The sequence below is a fragment of the Myotis brandtii genome, unplaced genomic scaffold (genome assembly GCF_000412655.1).
Source record: "Myotis brandtii unplaced genomic scaffold, ASM41265v1 scaffold215, whole genome shotgun sequence".
NCBI classification, from domain to species: domain Eukaryota; kingdom Metazoa; phylum Chordata; class Mammalia; order Chiroptera; family Vespertilionidae; genus Myotis; species Myotis brandtii.
Window position 1 is genome coordinate 5541728 of NW_005358043.1, and position 20552 is coordinate 5562279.

At 39.0% G+C, this 20552-nt stretch overlaps 1 protein-coding gene across 1 annotated transcript in view; it reads right to left on the reverse strand.

Moving 5' to 3' along the window:
• PLXDC2 (plexin domain containing 2) overlaps positions 1 to 20552 on the reverse strand; it is a 451667-nt gene that overhangs the window by 89558 nt on the left and 341557 nt on the right. The window contains exon 7 of the mRNA XM_014539380.1: positions 15081 to 15180. Within this exon, the coding sequence (XP_014394866.1) occupies positions 15081 to 15180 (100 nt within the window). The remainder of the gene's footprint in view (positions 1 to 15080; positions 15181 to 20552) is intronic.

Genomic DNA, 20552 nt, shown 5'->3' on the forward strand with positions numbered 1-20552 from the left:
TAATTATTAATACTTATATTGCATGCAGGAATTTATAATATTGATCAGCATATCCAGAAGTGTCCCTGAGGAGATTTGACAAGAACTTTAATAATTAAAAATCAGATAAATATAAGCAAACATATTTTATAAAACAATAAAACTGTTTATAAAATAAATTTAAAATACATTTTTAATAGAAGAGCTGAGCCTTATACTGTAAGCCTGCCTGAGTCAGGTAAATTTCAACAGAAAAGTAATGTCATCAGCATTTTATTTAGCTTTTGATATACCTATAATGACTGAAATGCATTTCCTGAATACTGTCTTATCTGTCAGGGATTATGTGGGATGATTTAAGTTATTTTTTTAAGTATCACAATATCCAATCTTGGGGAAGTAATATGTCATAGTGGTTAATAGCACCTGGGACTGTTAAACAGTGTGTTCACTTCCAATCTCTGTGTTTCTACTTGATATCTGTGTGATGTTGGGCTCCTTTGTGAGCCTCTTTGTGCCTCAGTTTCTCCATCTCTAAAATAGCAATAATAGTACCTACATTATTGAGTTGCTTTGAGCATTAAAATGAGATAATAAATGAAAAAACTTAAAACAATCCCTCTCATGCCCTAGCCAGTTTGGCTCAGTGGATAGAGTGTCCGCCTGTGGACTGAAGGGTCCCAGGTTCGATTCCCATCAAGGGCATGTACCTCGGTTGCAGGCTAGATCTCCAAGCAACTAATTGGTATGTCTCTCTCACATCGATGTTACTCTCCCTCTGTCTCTTCCCCTCCCTTCCACTCTCTCTAAAAATCAATGGGAAAATATCCTTGCGTGAGGATTAACACACAAACAAAACAATCCCTTTCACATTGAAAAGTGCTCAACAGTGTCCGATATAATTTTTGTTTGTCTTCAGTATGGCAACCTGTATTGGTTACATGCTGCATATAATGGTCTAAATTCTGTAGCTCTAACCTCACTGAAACCACACTAAGGCCTTGAAATCAGGCTTGTAAGAATTGTCTGCCATCTTACCTTAGAGAGTGTTCAATTTTGATTAAAGTCAACAGACCCAACAATGGTCTCCTTTAGGACATAACGCAGGAATAGTGTGGTGACTCAAGAGAGCCAGCTGGCTTTTAGTGAAAGTGTTTAGGAAATGTGGATGCATACACATCCAGGAGGGAAGTCAAACATCTACTTACACCCTTCATGTATCTCTACTTCTCTCCACTCATATCCTTCCATCCATTCCTGGTTATTCACCATGAAATTCTGCTCCAGAAGAGGAAGGGGGCGGGTGTGGCCCCCAAATGAACTCTTTTGGGGCTAGGAGGGATTCTAGAGCCACTCACTGAATATATCTTCAGGTTTATCAGATTGGAAAACACTGTTTAGAACCCTAATCCAATTAATTTCTTTTTGGTGTAAATAAAAGATGCATATATACTTTTCAAAGTGTAAAATATTTTGAACATTAGAGAAAATGCTGACTTCATGGTATTTAGTAAGGTTTCAAGGTACCTGAGTCATGTCTTTTTTCTTTTTTACTTTTTTTAAAATCCTCACCCAAGGATATTTTTCCATTGATTTTTATAAAATATATTTATTGATTGATTTCAGAGAGGAAGGAAGAGGGAGAGAGAGATAGAAACATTGATGATGAGAGAGAACCATCGATTGGCTGCCTCCTGCACACTCCCCACCGGGGATCAAGCCCGCAACCCAGGCATGTGCCCTCGGCTGGAATCAAAACCAGGATCTTTTAGTCCACAGGTCGATGCTCTATCCACTGAGCCAAACCGGCCAGAGCTCCATTGATTTTTAGAGAGAGTGGAAGAGAGACGGAAAGAGAGAGAAATACCTATGTGAGAGAAACACTTCAATTGGTTGCCTCCTGCATGCACCCTGACCAGGGCCCGGGCCAGGGAGGAGCCTGAAACTGAGATATGTGCCCTTGACCAGAATCCAACCAACGACCCTTCAGTCCACAGGCCGACACTATATCCACTGAGCCAAACCGGCTAGGGCTTGTTTTTTTGTGTTGTGTTTTTTATTTTTATTTTTTTTTTTTTACTTTTAAGGCATATAAAACATTACTCAGCTTCTGCCTTTGTCTAAAGAGAATGTTTTCCTATATACTGCTTTACCCTGTATTGTGCTAAACAATTTACTCCTCAGAAATAAATAAATGACATAGCTTTGCCACTGGGATGGAGGTTTTGCGTCTTCATACTAAAGTTTGCACAGTATCTGCCATATTAGTAGATGCTTAAAATACTAGTTGTCTTTTCATTTCATATTATACTTTGAAGAGCTCAAACGACTAACATAATGACTGGGAATCCTCAGGGAGTTAATTATTGATCATGCATATGGGTGAAGGGAAAGAGTTCTGTTCTATCGCCTGCTCAGACACCTCCAACTATGGGGAGGAGATTAACTTACCAAAACCAAAATTAATGAGAATAACTTATATTTGATGACCTGCCAATTAATGACAGCTTCCAAATGGTCATTTCTGTTGCATTTCAGAGATACCACTGTCAAGGACAAGTAATTAGGAATCTATTTACTCGTAGCTCCTGCCAAAGCTGGGAGCTTTCATTTGATTCCAGGAATGTATTTAGCCCATGTGTCTTGTTTAGAAAGTCAGACAAAATAATGTTGTACCAAACATTCAGTCACAGCTTCTACTCTTTCGTACGACTTTACAAAATCAAGATCCACTGTAATGCCCATTAGGAGTTTTCAAAGTTGAAAAAAGAAAATAGATCTCTGAGCAGACTAACAGAATAAAGTTCAAGTTCAGCAATAAAAATCTTCAGGGGATATGATTCAGGGTGTAACTGAGCAATATCTGCGGGAGAAACAGTGATCATATGGAAACATCAGGAATCCTTTCCAATCAATAGTCACTTTAGCCAAAATAAACACGTTTAATGAGTCCACTGTGGCATGGTTAGCTATGATCAGCTTACTAACCTGCCTTGAAAGCTAACATTCACATAGAAAATGTATGAGTAATTTCCAAAACTGGCTGATTCTTATATTTATATAAATATTATAATACTTTGCATTATCATGTAAATTATTTGCTAACATTTTCTTGTTTACCTGTTGCCAATGCTTAATGACTGGCCCAAATGATTATTTCTTATTTTCCATTCTAGTTCCAATTGAGTCTTCTACACAATATAATTTACTGAACACTTCAATGTAAATAGCATACATCCCACAATTACAATTTCATCCCCAGCATAAAGTCTCAGCGGGGAAAAAACCCAACTCAGACTCTTGAGAAAAGAAGTGCACTGTTGCAGCAATTATAAGCTTCCCACACAAAAATGCAGTGCATTAACAAAATTAGCTAGTTGTGGGTGTTAAATAAAGCACCTACAAATAGAAGATGCTTTTGCCCCAAACTTTTAAAAAATATTTCCTCTATAGTTCTAATTCTATCAGATTGCTGTATAATGCAGCATCGGATAAGGCAACATAAAATTTAGGTGAGTATGAAGTGCTCATCTCAACCTCTCAGATGGTCCTCTCATCATTTCCTCACTGCTTGCAGAGTTTCAGGGCACTGCTAAAACCTAATGGCCAGATTTCATTAGTTACTTGAGCATGCGTACAAAAAATCAGAAACTTTAAAAACAATCCTCGCTTTTATTCTCCTTCCACATATTTTTACTAAAGGCTTAAACAAGATGCATTTCTTGAACTCCTTCAGAAATCGCTTTGCCCAAGTGTCAGGAAAGTAAGCGGTCCATGTGTTGTCACAGTGGGTCGGTGGACTGTGGGCTGCAGGCCTGCCTGACGTCATGGCTCCCATTGGCTCAGGGCCTTGCTCTGAACATGGAGCTTCCACCAGGGGGACACATCCCTCCGCTCTGAGACATGGGGAGACTGTGTAATGCACATTTGCAATGTTATTAACTTTTTTTTTCTAAGAGAAACAAAAATTGAGACTTTATTAAATAAAATTGGGTGAAACGCAGTACAGTTTATTTTAAAATCAAGGTTTTGAAAACCTTTTAGTGTTAAATCACTCAGAAGTTTGGCACTTAGATAAGAAAATAACCCTATATTTTTAAGAAACTAAATTTCCTATAGCACAATGCAATTGGAAAAATAAGCATGTGGACATGTTTATAAATGTAGGCAGCCATATTAGTTAAAAATAGAAATATCCTGTGTTGTAGGGAAGTGTAAGTTAAAATAGATATAATCATGTAATAGGGAAAACGTAAGAAATAAATTTGAAGGCATATAAAAAGGGAAAAGTGGAAAATCTCCAAGGTCATAATTTAAAACAAAAATGGCAAATAACAACTTGAGAGAAATATTCAGCTTAAATTATTTTTGAGAATTGTCTTGGCTACTTTCCTATGCCTTCCATAGGCTACCACAAAGTGTAGTTTGGCAAAGTTGAGCTCAGTTCTTCTGAAAGAGTTTTTATTGGGCTATATAAAATACTATGAAAGAAAATATTTTTCAGATTTTTTCAAGATTATTTATTTCTTCCATAGTTTGTCAACTTCTTAAAAATGTTATTAATTGCTAAGTAATTACAATGCATGTGTTCTACCACCAAATCAAAACTACAAATTATTTTCTATGGAGAAAATCTGTTATAATATAATGCTTATATTTAAAGTGGTATTATTTAATCACTAGAGGCCCGATGCATGAAATTCGTGCAAGGGGCTTGACCCTTGCAGCCCCGGCTGGTCCTCCAGCCCCGGCCAGCCCTTGCAGCCCCAGCTTCGTTCTGCTGTTCAGTCTAATTAGCATATTAGCTCTTTACTATATAGGATATTTAAATTCAAAGGCCTTTTAAAAGGCAAAGATGTTAAATATGTTTATGTAAATATTATACTTGAAATTGAATATTTTATGTGTCTATGATTTATTGATACCCTGTCCAATAAAACTACTAGTTACATGTATCTCTTTAAATTAATTAAATCCAGTTAAATATTTAATTCCCCTGTCTCACTAGCCACATTTCAAGAACACAGTAGCTACAAAGTGAGACCACACTGGACAGTTCAGATTTAGATGATTTCATCAGTACAGAAATTTCTAATGAACAAAGTACTAGTCTGTGCTATTATTATTACTGTTGTTATTATTTTAATTTTAATTTTTGATAATTAAAGCTTAAGACATTTTTCATGGTAAAAAGCAAATCTATGTTTTTGTTTGTTGAGTTTTTTTTCCAGTCTGTAAATGTAATTTTGGTCAAGTTCTTTGGAAAACTGTTGCCTGGTTTGTAACCTTATATAGTGTCCATATATGGCAAACTATATATATATATTATTATTCAAAGAGTTCACTGAACCTCTAAATGTTCAAAAATATATATTTGCTTTCCAAATTAGTTGTCGGTTTCATTTTTAAAAATGCCAATGTTTCTTATTGAACTGTGAATAATAATAATAACCAACAAAGCAAAGGCACATTGTAGCATAAACAAAGTCAAACATTTAAAAATAGCTGATGCTGATGAGAAAGGTATTGATGTTTAAGAAAGAGCCAGATAATATACTGCTGGTGAGAAGAATCAAGCGGAGTAGTATAAGGGATTCAGAAATGGTATAACTTGTAGTAGAACCATTTCAAATTAGGTCAGTTGCTTTCCAGGTTGGTTTCTAGTATAAGAATTGGGCATGTGCTAAAGTAACTTTCACATTACTAAAATGATATAGCCTTTGTGTATGTATACTACATCTTCCTTATCCAGTCCTCTATCATAGGGCACTTTGGCTGTTTCCAACTCTTGGCCACAATGGAGTACTACACGGCCATAAGAAAGGATGAAAGAGTGTCATTTATAACAACATGGATGGACCTTGAGAACATTATGCAAAGTGAAATAAGTCAAACAGAGAAAGTTAAGAACTATATAACTTAACTCATATGTGAAATATAAAACTGAAACTTATGTACACAAACAGCAGTGTGGTGGTTGCCAGAGGCAGGGGGTGAGGGAAGAAAGGGTTCCTAATATGAGGTGACAGGAGAAGGATTGACTTTGGGTGGTGGGCACATGGTCCTATATACAGATTTTGTAAATTAGTAATCCACACATGTAACCTTTATGTTCATGTAGACTAATATCACCCCAATAAATTTAAAATAATGAAAAAAAATAAATGATATAGCCTTAGGTTTCCAAGTAAAAGAACTGTAAAGGCACAAGTGGGTTTTCTTGGTTTCTGCTGAAAATGTTATGCTCATTTAACTTGGAGGGTGGAGAAAAGGTGAGGCCTGATGGAGAAGGTCAGCTCCTGAGAGATTAAGATCGAAATTCAAAACGTTACATCGGAGGAGAGAGAAACAAACAAGTATGAATAGTACTAGTGAGAATTGTGTATTTATCCAAGACCTCTGCACACGGTGTAAAAGGATCTGAGAGGACATAAGCCAAGGCTGAGAAAGAATTACTTAATGGAGCTGTTTAACAAAAATGATGGAAAGTACACATGGCCTCTGAAAATATGCCAATGTCAAAACTTTCAGGTAATCAAAAGAATATTAGAGAAACGATGAGATATCATGTTCTGCTTAACAAATTTGAAAAGTTTAAAATTTATAATCGCATCTGATAGCATTTGAGGAAATGGGCTATAATATAATGCTGGTCAGGGAGTAAATTAATACAGCCTTTATAGAAAGCAATGTGTCAGAGTACATAAAAAGCCATTGGCATTCAATGGCTTTATACTCTTCTTTAAATTAAATTTGTTGCAGTGACATTGGTTAATAAGATCATATAAGCTTCAAGTGTACATTTTTATGATACAAAATCTGTATATTGATTGCACTGCATGCCCACCACCCAAAGTCAAATCATCTACTGTCACCATATATTAGGCCCTCTCAGCCCCCCATCATCCCCCACCTCCTCCCTTCTGGTAACCACCACACTGTTGTCCATGTCCATGAGTTTCAGTTTTATATCCTACATATAAGTGAAATCATATGGTTCTCAGCTTTTTCTGACTTATTTCACTTAGCATAATATTCTCAAGATCCACCCAAGTTTTCACAAATGGCAGTATTTAGTATTTTCTTATGGCTGAGTAGTACTCCATTGTGTATGTACCACATCTTCTTTATCCAGTCCTCTATCACAGGACACTTTGGTTGTTTCCATGTCTTGGCCACTGTGAATAATGCTGAATTGAACATAGGGGTGCATATGTCTTTGTGAGTATATATTTTTTGGTATTTTGAGTGTACCTAGAGGAGAGATTGCTGGGTCATATGGTAAATTTATTTTTAATTTTTTGAGGAACCACCATACTGTTTTCTATAGTGGCTGTACCAGTCTACATTCCCACCAATTTATTGTTTCAGGTCTTATATTTAGGTTTTTGATACATTTTGAATTAAGGACAAAATGTAATCTAGTTTCATTCTCTTGCATGTGGCTTTCCAATGATCTCAGTACAATTTATTGAAAAGGCTTTCTTTTCTCCATTGTGTGTTTTTGACTCCTTTGTTGAAAATTATTTGCCCATATACACGTGGTTTTATTTTTGCGCTCTCAATTCTTTTCCATTGATTTGTGTGTGTGTTTTTCTGCCAAAGCCATGCTATTTTTCTGTTTTGTTTTGTTTGTTTGTTTTTAATATATATTTTTATTGATTTCAGAGAGGAAGGAAGAGAGAGAGAGAGAGAGAGAGAGAGAGAGAAAGAGAGAGAGAGCTAGAGAATCAATGAGAGAGAATCATTGATCGGGTACCTCTGGCATGCCCCACACTGGGGACTGAGCCTGCAACCAGGGCATGTGCCCTGTCCAGGAATCGAACCATGACCTACTGGTTCATAGGTCAACGTTCAACCACTGAGCCCCGCCAGCCTGATCACCCCCAACTGCCTCCCCTGTGAGCCTGCTCACCCCCAACTGTCCCCCCTGCTACCCTGCTCGCCTCCACCTTCCCTCCCCACTGGCCTACTTGCCCATAACTGGCCCCCTGCTGGCCTGCTGACTCCAAACTGCCCCCCCACTGTCCTGATCACCTCCAACTGACCCCCACTGATGGCCTGCTTGCCCCAAAATGGCCCCCCCTGCTGGTCTGCTTCCCCCAACAGCCCTGCCCCCCACCAGCCTGATCACCTACAACTGCCCTCCCCTCTTGGCCTCTAACTGCCTCTACCTCGGCCTCGCCACCATGGCTTTGTCCTGAAGAACGTCTGGAAGGTCTCTTGGAAGGTCTCCCAGTCTAATTAGCATGTTAGCCTTTTATTAGTATAGAGGCCTGGTGCATGGGTGGGGGTCGACTGGTTTGCCCTGAAGGGTGTCCTGGATCAGGGTGGGGGTTTCCTTGGGGCATGGAGCAGCCTGGGCGAGGGACCTGTGGTGGTTTGCTGGCCAGCCACATCCCCATGGGGTGAGGTTCCCCACTGGGGGTGTGTGGCCAGCCTGGGTGAGGGGCTGAGGGCTGTTTGCAGGCTAGCCATGGCCCCTGGAGACCCAAGCTCCCAGAGCCTTTTTTCGTTTTTCTTCAGCGCCTCCTTGAGCAGAGGGAAGCAGGTATCTGGGATTTATTTATCTTCTATAATTGAAACTTTGTAGCCATGAGCAGAGGCCAGGGCTGGCCAGGGCAGGTGGGAAGCTTGGCTTCCTCCATCGCCAGGGGCAACCCAAGCCTCCTGCTCGCTCCAGCTCCTTGGCAGCCAGCATATTGGTTGGGTTAATTTGCATACTCGCTCCTGGTTGGCTGGTGGGCATGACTTATGGGTGTAGCGGAGTGACACTAATTTGCATGTGTCTCTTTTATTAGTGTAGATTAACACAAAAAGCAACCTACATGGCAAGCCAGTGTTGAGACAGGTCACATAAATTATGAAACAAAGGAATTTTTGCAGCTATTAATGACCACATTTTAGACAGGAACTTGGCAATGTATAAACAAAAAAATGTGTTGTATAAATTATGGGAAACACAGGTATTTATAGCATAATGCTAATTTAATTAGTGTGTGTGTGTGTGCGTATACTGTAAACAAAATATTAGATGCAGATACATTGAAACATTGCTATCTTTTTGCAGTAATATATTTATAAGCAATTTAAATTTTCTTCTTTGCATTTTCTGTTACTTTAAAAATTCCTCTGAATTAATGTGCACTATGCTTAAAATCATAAATATATTTTTATACTCATATTTTCGTAATAAGTTACCAAAGTCATTGCATGCAGACCTGTTTTTCTTCCCTGTACCTGTGGAGAATGAATCCACTGATCTTTGTGGTTCTTTCTGTCTCTAAATTTTTATAAAATAGTTTATGCAAATCAAAAGGTAATGCAGAGATGGGTACACACAGACAACAAGAAAACAAATAAATAAAAGAGGTTAAAGTCAGAAATAATGAGTTTCATTGAGAGGAAGTCAAGGAGTTTTTTAGTGGAAATCCCCTGTGGACCCACTCAAGGAGTCCTTGGCCTAGGTGTGGTCATCCTAGCATCACTGTCTTTTTAACTTAATAATGTAGATGATGGTGGATAGGTATTAGTACAAATATGTATATTGCTTACATCGTGCCAGGTACTGCATGCTATAGACACATTTCATTTTGTATTAATAGAAATTAAATAAAATGCCTAAGGTCTCATGACCAGTAATCACACTTACAATGTTCCTTATGCTTTCTGGACTTTTAATTAAATTTTATTTTTTAAAATATAAGGGTTAATTTCACCATAGACTTTTTTCATTTTTTTGAAGGAGCCAAGGAATTTCCCTTGTAACCTCAGAACTCCTTACTCATTTACTAACAATGCCTGAATCCCTTTGATATTTTAAACTATCAGACCACCTGACCTTCTTGGAAAGATAAAGGCTTCCTTAATTAATTATACTTGGAAGTTACATTAAAATCGTTTACCATTTGGAAGCTTTTAAAAATGGAAAAACACCTTTTTTGTTGTTGTTGATGTTATGAGGAAGGGGTGGGGGTAATCTTTATAATAAATATATTAAGCTTACCTTCTAGATTTTTGAATGCTTTACCAAACATTCACCAAATCTAATTAAAATGATATAGCAACTGTGGTCCCTCTGGGAAAATTGTTCTCAAAATTGTAACTCGTATTCCCATGTTGCCATGGCTAGATTAAGCCAAGGATCTAGATTCTATATCCTATGTAACCAAAATGAGTAAAAGAACAGAAAATTGATCTTATGAGAACCAAGTCTTATGTAATGGACCATGAAATGCAGAAGAAATGAAACTGCCTATTATTGAGGATAATGATCAGTTTTCCCCTAAATTCACTCAGGAGAAGAAAAGAGGTAACAGAGATGGATATTTTAAATTCCCTATGAGGAAAACTCCTAATAACTAGGCTGTTAAATAAGGGAACATAATTTTGAAAATGACTTAAATATTTATCTAAATTCTGATTGCACAAATAAGTAACAAACAGTTCTCTAGGAATCATCTTATTTTCTCAGGAAAAATAATACCTGCATAACTTGTATTACGCTAATCTTGGGTTAGCCGAATCTCTGCTGTAAATAAGTACACTATGTTGTTTTTTTTAAAGCTGAGACTACAATGCAACCATATCTCTCTCCTTATACAGAAGTTCATGTAACAGACACTGTTACACTTTATCAATGTGGGAACAGATTTCAGAGGAGATTTAACAGTTTTATATTCCCAAAAAGATTTTAAAGTAGGACACATTTATTCCAGTATGTTTGCTGAAATATGGTCCCATCTAAAGGCAGGTATAAGTGGATTAGAAACTCAGAACTTTCATCCCTTTTTTGGCTAATTTTCTCAGTGAAGTCAACAAAAATGTGAATGTTGCTCCAGCATCAGCTTGCCTGAGGGAAGCTTTTCTTTGAAAGCAAAGCTTGAGTAATTTTTTTAGATGAATGCAGAGTCCCAAACTTGAGACATAATATGCTCTAAAAATTCATGAGTTTTGCTAATTTGTTCAATAAAATTTATATTTGGGAAGAATATTTTTATCCCAAAAAACATAATAATTAACCTATTATATTATAACTAGAGGCCCAGTGCACAAAATTCGTGCACTGGAGGGTTTTTTTTTCCCTCAGACCAGCCTGTACTCTCTCCAATCTGGCACCCCTTGGGAGATGTCCAACTGCCAGTTTAGGCCCAATCCCACAGAGATCAGGCCTAAACCGGCAGTCGGACATCCCCCTCACAATCCGGGATTGCTGGCTCTCAACCACTCGCCAGCCTCGCTGCCTGATTGCCCCTAACCACTCCCCTGCCAGCCCAATCACCCCTAACTTCTCCCCTGCTGGCCCGATTGCCCCCAACTGCCCTCCCCTGCAGGCCTGGTTGCCCCAAACTGCCCTCCCCTGCAGGCCTGGTTGCCCCCAACTACCCTCCTCTGCTGGCCTGATTACCCACAACTGCCCTCCCCTGATGGCCATCTTGTGACCACATGGGGGTGGCCATTTTGTGCGAGGATGTGACAGTCAATTTGCATATTACCTCTTTATTATATAGGACAAGGGATGCAAATTTGCATTTGGAGACAAATTAATAATTTATTTAAGTACAATTTTATCATGTCTAGGTTCTCACACAAACTTGAGTACTACATTATTAAAATTGTAAAATATTTCTTTTTCACTTTGAAGGGTATTTTTCTCTACACTATAATATATCAGAACATGTGTGATCTAAGATGGCTTCTGGAGAAGCTTCAAATAAAATTCTTTCTGGGGTGAAAAGAAACCACAAATAAACTAAAACTAGTGTTTCCTTTTACTCTGCAACAATTGACTGGAGTCATGCTTTATTTAACCCTTCTGAAAGAAAGAATGAGAGAACAGTCCTCCTCCAACAGGAGTCAAGGTTGGCTTTCCCGGACTCAGCTTCTGACTTAAGAGTTCAGTCAGAAGGTCTCCCTGTTGCCTACATGTGCTAATACATCCTTGCTTTGTTCACAGTACAGTTTTGTTTCTGGAAAATATGCCTTGATTTGACAGTTCCCTTGAATACCACCTCCCACAAGTTCTGAGCTAACATGGAGAAACTGCCACAATTCATGCTCTTTCCCACGCAGAACTACCATATATGAATGTCATTCTAAACTCTATTCGTAAAATAAACCCTGTGATGTATCCAGCTTACACACTGCTCTGAAAAATCTAATTTCCACTCCATTTACTTTATATTAGTGAATAATTAAGGAGAATCAGCTCACGTTAAAACCAAACAGCATAGATGCATGTGATAATTTAAGTCTACCACTATCTATGCTAATAAAAGAGAAACATGGTAATTGGCGTACGACCACTACCCTTCCCATTGGCTAATCAGCATATCCTTATGCAAATTAACTGTCAGCCAAGATGGCGGCCGGCAGCCAGGCAGCTGGAAGCGAGCTTCTGAAGAAGCTTCAAATAAAATTCTTTCTGGGGTGAAAAGAAACCACAAATAAACTAAAACTAGTGTTTCCTTTTACTCGTGCAACAATTGACTGGAGTCATGCTTTATTTAACCCTTCTGAAAGAAAGAATGAGAGAACAGTCCTTCTCCAACAGGAGTCAGGTTGGCTTTCCCAGACTCAGCTTCTGACTTAAGAGTTCAGTCAGAAGGTCTCCCTGTTGCCTACATGTGCTAATACATCCTTGCTTTGTTCACAGTACAGTTTTGTTTCTGGAAAATCTGCCTTGATTTGACAGTTCCCTTGAATACCACCTCCCACAAGTTCTGAGCTAACATGGAGAAACTGCCACAATTCATGCTCTTTCCCATGCAGAACTGCCATATATGAATGTCATTCTAAACTCTATTCGTAAAATAAACCCTGTGATGTATCCAGCTTACACACTGCTCTGAAAAATCTAATTTCCACTCCATTTACTTTATATTAGTGAGAGATAGCATAATTAAAGAGAATCAGCTCATGTTAAGACCAAACAGCATAGATGCATGTGATAATTTAAGTCTACCACTATCTATAATAATAAAAGCATAATATGCTAATTAGACCATACGTCATTCCGGACATCCCTCTGGACAACCTTCTGGATGAAGCCGGGCTGCGAGGGAAGCCTGGGTCCTGGATGCCTGCTGATGGCCAGAGGGATGCTGGTGCCAGCAGCTGGTGGGAGGAAGGCCTACTCTTGCACAAATTTGTGCATTGGGCCTCTAGTCCTATATAATAAAAGGATAATATGCAAATTGTCTCTAACGGTGGAATGACTAGAACAATCACACGGCCAGTCACTATGAGGTGCACTGACCACCTCTTGGTCCCTTTCCCTGGCCGGCAGGCTCCCATCACCTGATGGCAAATGGGGAACCAAGGGTAGGTAGTGGGGGATGCACACAGTGCCAGGCCAAGGCCCCCGCCTCGCTGGTCACCCCACACACAGAGGGTGACCTGTGGCGGGGGCAGGGGTGGGGCCGGAGAGAGGGCAGGAACGGCCAACCTCTCAGTCTGTCCCCCAGACCGGCAGGGTCCTATCGCCCAATGGCAAATGGGGAACCAGGGGTGGGCAGTGGCTGGGGGCAGGGCTGACTGCAGGCAGCCGGGGAAGATGGCCCTGATTGCAGGCCAGGCCTAAGGACCGTACCTGTACACGAATTTCATGTGCCAGGCCTCTAGTCATAAAATAAAAGAAGAAAAAGAACTTTAAATAAAAGGAAAATAAATGACCTAATCTTGAGATGTATTTTATTATCATCTCTTGCTTTATATAAGCACATCTAGGACACAAATGAACAAGCAGACACTTTTAGTATGAACATACCCAAGCATTCCTGAGGACTGTTCTTAAAATAGAGGAGGTTTAAAAAACAGAAGTTTTCAGATGATGGCTAGTTACAGCATCAGACTACTACAAATAGCACTTACATTTTGAACTTCTAATATGATGAACAGCTGCCCAAAATAGCACATATGTTTTTATTCTACAAAATGCAAAGTTGACTAGATAGGCAAAACTAATTTAGAAGAGAAAATATGTATCTTCGGCAAATGGGGAACCAAGGATAGGTAGTGGGGGATGCACACAGTGCCAGGCCAAGGCCCCCGCCTCGCTGGTCACCCCACACATAGAGGGTGACCTGTGGCGGTGGCGGGGCCGGCGAGTGGGTGGGAACGTCCAACCTCTCAATCTGTCCCCCAGGCCGGCAGGCTCCTATAGCCCAATGGTGAATGGGGAACCAGGGGTGGGCAGTGGCTGGGGGCAGGGCTGACTGCAGGCAGCCGGGGAAGATGGCCCTGATTGCGCCAGGCCTAAGGACCATACCTGTACACGAATTTCATGTGCCAGGCCTCTAGTCATAAAATAAAAGAAGAAAAAGAACTTTAAATAAAAGGAAAATAAATGACCTAATCTTGAGATGTATTTTATTATCATCTCTTGCTTTATATAAGCACATCTAGGACACAAATGAACAAGCAGACACTTTTAGTATGAACATACCCAAGCATTCCTGAGGACTGTTCTTAAAATAGAGGAGGTTTAAAAAAACAGGAGTTTTCAGATGATGGCTAGTTACAGCATCAGACTACTACAAATAGCACTTACATTTTGAACTTCTAATATGATGAACAGCTGCCCAAAATAGCACATATGTTTTTATTCTACAAAATGCAAAGTTGACTAGATAGGCAAAACTAATTTAGAAGAGAAAATATGTATCTTCTCTAATAGATATAATTCCATCAAAATTTTTATTTACCTAAATTTATATTTATGTTAAACATAAAATGACACAGAGCTTCTCTTTTGCTGATAAATGTACACCTATCATACACCTTTTAGTCAAATAATGTCTTTCTTTAATGTTTTTCTTATTATTAAAAAAAGAAATATATCTGCACAACCAAGCTAACCATCCCAAAGAATTCAAAATATGCAGGCTTGCCTTGATTATTTAATTTTACTTTACCTAAATTATTAGTGAGAGAGAGAGAGAGAACCTCAGTAAAAGTTATAAACCAAACAATATAATTAACAAACAGCACTTATCTAAGTAATTCTATTGTTCAAAGAGTTAACGTCTGCCCAAATCAATTTCTTTTACATTTACCCCCACAGCAGGTTCAGACTTTGCAATTACCCTTCTTCTACATACTGGGAATTTGTTGGATCCTGTGGACAACGACAAATGCATCAGACAGCCCCACTTTCACTGGGTGATTGGTTGAACTTATCTGCGTGACCAAAACAGGAATCTGAAAAAGCAAAAGCAGATTGCTACATGTTAGTTAGAATTTGATTACACCTTGCTTAATAAATAAAATCAGGTGATGGAGATGAAGAACTAACGAGAGAACAACTGGAACACAAATCTGAATATGACAAACATTCCTAATATTTACAGTTTAAAAAATAAAGACACATTGAGAATATACTAAATAAAATACAGCATTATAAATGAGACAGACTATTGAACTCTATTTTTTACTAGACTTAGAGAAGAGTCTAGATAATAATGATTACTAACTTTATTATCATTTTTATAGGAATAAAAATGGGAATGAAACCATATTCAAGAAATAAAAGGACTAGAAACAAAAAGAGAAAAATAAATGCACCCCAAAAATCTTTAAGTAGAATAAATAGGTTGTCGGCCATCTGTAAATAATTCATTAAAGAAAATATTAGATCAGACATCCTATCTAATAAAAGAGAAACATGGTAATTAGCCGTACCTCCGCTACCCTTCCCATTGGCTAATCAGGGAGATATGCAAATTAACTGCTGACCAAGATGGCGGCCAGCAGCCAGGCAGCTGACACGAACAGGGAGGCGGGCTGAGGGACCCCCTCTCCCCCCCAAGTGCACAAATTTTTGTGCACCAGGCCTCTAGTTGTTATATAAACCTTAACAAATGGTATAGCAATAAGAAGGGAAAAAATAAACTGGAGAGAAGATGGTATAATAAGAGCTGTCATGCTCATTTTTGCCCCTGGCATCATAATATTTAAAAGGACTATTTAGTTAAAATTGACCAATTAAGAGAAAATTTTAATGTTTCTGAAATTATTTTGAAACATATAAATGGAAGATGAGATTTTCCCTTTACGTACCAAATCAATCCTTTCTCCAACAATGGTATATTCCAATTTTATATCAGTATGTCCAGCATTAAAAATTATTCTGATATTTGGACAACAAAAACAAAACAAACCACAATTTCTGTTTCTAAGAGTGCATTTACTAAATTAAACTTTGATATACTTTATTTAGTTATTTACCAACCTATATTCAATATCAATATATGAATCCCTTTTCTTAATGGGCATTATACTCAGTTTACTCAGTTTTATACTCCATGTGGAGGAGTACTGCTATAAATGTAATTTACATTTAAGACAGATTGCAGTTAAAGACGAAAAGACAAAGGATGGATAAGCATAGAAAAAAATGCAAATTCAGGTTATACTTTGTATATCCTAATAGGACAAAGTCATAATTTTTAAGCAGTATTATTTACAGATGCCTGCCTAGAGTAAGTATTAAAGCTTCACTACTGGCATTTGCCACTTGCCTTCATCCCGCAACATCTATGAGTGCAGCTTTCTTCTGCTAGGTGTGAAGTATTTTCCCAGATAATTCTGTGATAATTAGTGTATTTCTTTCCTTCTTTTTTTGTTGCAAATCATTTTCTTTTTATTATTTAATTTGTATTGAATTTGTTGGGGTGACATTGGTTAATAAAATTATATAGCTTCAGGTATACAATTCTATAATACGTCATCTGTATATTGTATTATGTGTTCACCACCCCAAGTCAAGTCTTCCCCTCACCACCCAAACTCAAAGCAGACCTTGAGTTTTTATTGCTAGCAATTAAAAAATCTTACTGTTATTATGAATATTATTTTTTCCCCAGAGTTTGTTTTCCAGCGCACATGGCTTGGTTGCTGCACACCTCCTAGTATAGTATCTCTTCCCCTTATGTTCAGATTTTCCATTCCACCTTTCCTATCACTTTTCCTTATCCTTTCCCTTTCCTACCATCCTTCATTTGATTTGTTTCTTCACCGATTTCCTTCCTTGCACTGTCTTCCTTTATACTTTGTCTTGAAGTCAAACACTCTCCCCTGGTGCTTTTTATCTGTGGAGGATCAATTGCAGTCATGGCCTCCAATCAATGTCCTCCTGTATCCACACTTTTTACTTTTTCACTTGACCATCCTCTTCCACTTTAACTCGTGGCTCAGTAATATTGCAAAAGAAGATAACAACAAACATGAAGGAAAAAGGAGCCTCAAAAAGTGCTTGCACATTTCCACCTCCTTGCAGGGCCCCTGCCCTTGCCACGAGAATGTACCCTGCTGGTCTGCTGCAGATATGAGAGAGATGTGGAGAGTTACTCTCCTTCCAACAGAGATCATCCTGGACCCGCTAGCCCTTACCCACTTCACCTGGCACATGAGTGAGCCCCATTGAGATCAGAAGAGTACCACCCAGATTAGTGGAACCACTGAGTTGATCCATAGGCATCTTGTGAGAAATAAGAAAGGTAGTTGTTTTAAACCACTACATTTTGAGGTGATTTGTCATGCAGCCTTGACTGAATTGCCTTTTGGTGTTTTTCGGAATTAAAAGGCTGGAGCAGGAGTAAATAAAGGTGTCAGAGGAGATGGGAGTGGTGGCGGCAGGTCCCAGGGAGCACGCGTTCCCTGAAAGCTATTGCAATGACTTTGCATTTTATTCCAAGTCATAAGGGGAAGATTTTAGAGGGTTTTGAACAGAGGAAAGAAGTGCCCTCACATATGAAAAAGATCCCACAGGCTGCTGTGTGATCGAGACTGCAGGGCCAAGGGGTAAGAGAGAAAGGAGTTAAGACAGCATCTCGTGTGTCCAGGTAAGAGATGGGTTGCTGGGACTACACTAGAGTGGCAAGTGTAGGAGGTGAAAATAGAACAGGAGGATGAATTTTGGATGAACTATGAAGGAATTGCTATCAAGACATGCCACAAATTTAGTAAGGAGAGTGGGACAAAGAGTAAGGTCAACCATGCCACCAAGACTTTGGGTCTAACTAGCAGGAAAAATGAAGTCATGCTTTTCACCAGAGCTGCCACGAGTGCACTGGGTTTATTCCCACTGCAGGCCCTGAGTGGCGTGCCCTGGGTGTGCAGAGGAGGCCTGGGCAGCTCTGACGGGCACTGCCATGTTCTGAGATGGAGACTAGCAGAAGAAGGGTTGGAAAACGATGATAGCTTTATGGCAAGATCAATGGCTTCAAATGCTTCTCTTTAAAATTTTATAGAGTTCATGAATAAGAGCCTAGGCTTTCTAAAACTGTGGTATTTTATCCTGATTAAATATTAAAATGAATAAGAGGCTTTTGATTCCCCACATCTTCCTAGAAGCTACCTAGATCTTTTACAAAATAATTACATATCAGGTTTTGCAAAAACCGCTTCCATCAATTGAATTAAATGACTAATGTTGCAAAAGATTAATGAGGGAGAGATAAACAACTCCAGGCTTTCTCACAGATTTCTTTCAGAAACATGTCTGCCTGTCTCCACCTGATATTGTCATTATCGTTTCCACTCTGCCTTATTGGACTGTAATCTTTTTACTTCTAAATATCAAAGGCATGGGGTTGTTCTGAGAAAGGATCACTCATTCACTCACTGCAGCCAAGGAACTGAGCTGTGCCAGCACTTGGAGCCAGTCAGACCATTTGCAGGTTTCCACGTCAATGATTAGAGACCGTTCAGATGAACCAGGAGTATTGTGAAACTGCATTTAAAATGTGCTGCTTTTTTTAATTAATATCAGCAAAGCAACTGCATGTATATGAGTAAATAAACGATCAGATATTGAACAAAATGAGCACTAGAACATGTTTGTCATATTGTCGCAATCATCTATTCTTTGGAGAACTCTGCATTTACAAGGATTTGAAGTCCACAGCCAGAGAAGCCATGGCCAAGGATGATGTCCAAGTTCAAAAATTTTAAAAACTCTGCTATGAGAAGCTATTTGTTATCCTTTCTGCAAATTCATATTTATCTGGAAAATGTCTCTTACGTTAGTTCATAGGGATGTTAGGAAACATGAAATTATATACTCTTAACTATGTCAGCTTTTTTTAAAAAAAAGAAATATAGCTTCATTATTTTCATGTACCTATAATAGTTGCCTTTTATGATTAAAGAAAAACTCAATTTTTACTTGGCCTTTGTGTGATTTGTACTGAACCATAAATTTCTGAGGCTGTTTTACAATTACATTCCTCCACAGGATAGAGATAGAAAAGAACCACCAGTGCAAGTTAAAATATGGCTGCATTTGGCTTATACTACCATTTATACATTCTTTTTTAAGTCTTTTCATTTTTATCCCATTTAATAAGAGATAGATATGTTTATTATTTAAATAAGCATATTTCTCCCATAAATGACACAGTGAAGCACATTAAGCCAGATGCAGGAAAGAGCTGCAGTCACTAGACAACATTAAGGCAGGGAGGCTACTAGGAGTGAGCCAAGGCAGGGCACAGCCCACTGGCCTTGGGAGGCAAGTTCAAAGTCAGGAGCTGCTCCTTGTTCTGCACTGTGGCATCGTTCACCGGGACACAAGGGCCCAACACAATACCTGAAATGAGAACTTTTACATCCGTCTCTAAACAGGGAGGCAACAGCATGCTGCTTGGATTAGAGGTAATGGGATTTTATTTTCCTGTCTGTTGTGTCCTGCAATCCTCGCCAAAACATTCATTTGTTTCCATTATGGACCCAGCTAGCTATCTGGTCAGCGGCTCAGCATCTCAGCAAGGGCTTGATTGTATAGCATGTGTGCCAAAGTATGAATCATATGCCTATCGGAACGTAACCAGAAAAGAATTACTCTAAGCTCATTTTTGTTCACTCTTTTTCTTCACTCGCTAATCAGCAATATGCTGTCTCGCTCTCTATATATTGTATATGTGTTTTAAACCAAAGCTTACTATTTTGCCCATTCTCACCTGCATTCGACCCTTAACTTTCTACCTCATCTTCCTTAAATATCTGTTCTGGCTTCGCCATTACTAAGTAGGGCATCCAATTTTACAAAGCCACACTCTCTTTTATTATTATCAAAACAACACATAAAGTGCAGATTGTTAGTTCTTAGTTGTCTAAAAACTACATTTGACTAGAAAGGCTTTCAGTTAAATTTGACAATATAGGAGAACCAAGATGGCAGCATAGGTTAACGCCGGAGTTTGCTGCCTCAAACAACCACTTCAAAAATACAACTAAAAGACAGAACGGACATCACCCAGAACCACAGGAAGGCTGGCTGAGGAGAGATTCTACAACTAGAAGTAAAGAGAAATCCATACCGAGAATCAGAGGAGGCGCAGTGCGGAGGTGAAATACTAAGATGCGGAGGTGCGCATGGAGCGGGCCAGCCGCTGAGGGCGCGGTTGTTGTTTTCAATCAGGAGGGAGTTTCAGACTCTGAGCTCCAAATCCGGGTGAGTCTCTAGGGACCCAGACTCAAACGGGAGAAGCGGGAAGGCAGCTTTCTCTCCGAGGTTTGCAGCGGTTGCAGAGCCGCTGGGGACGGAACTGAGAGCAGCCATAACTGCTCGC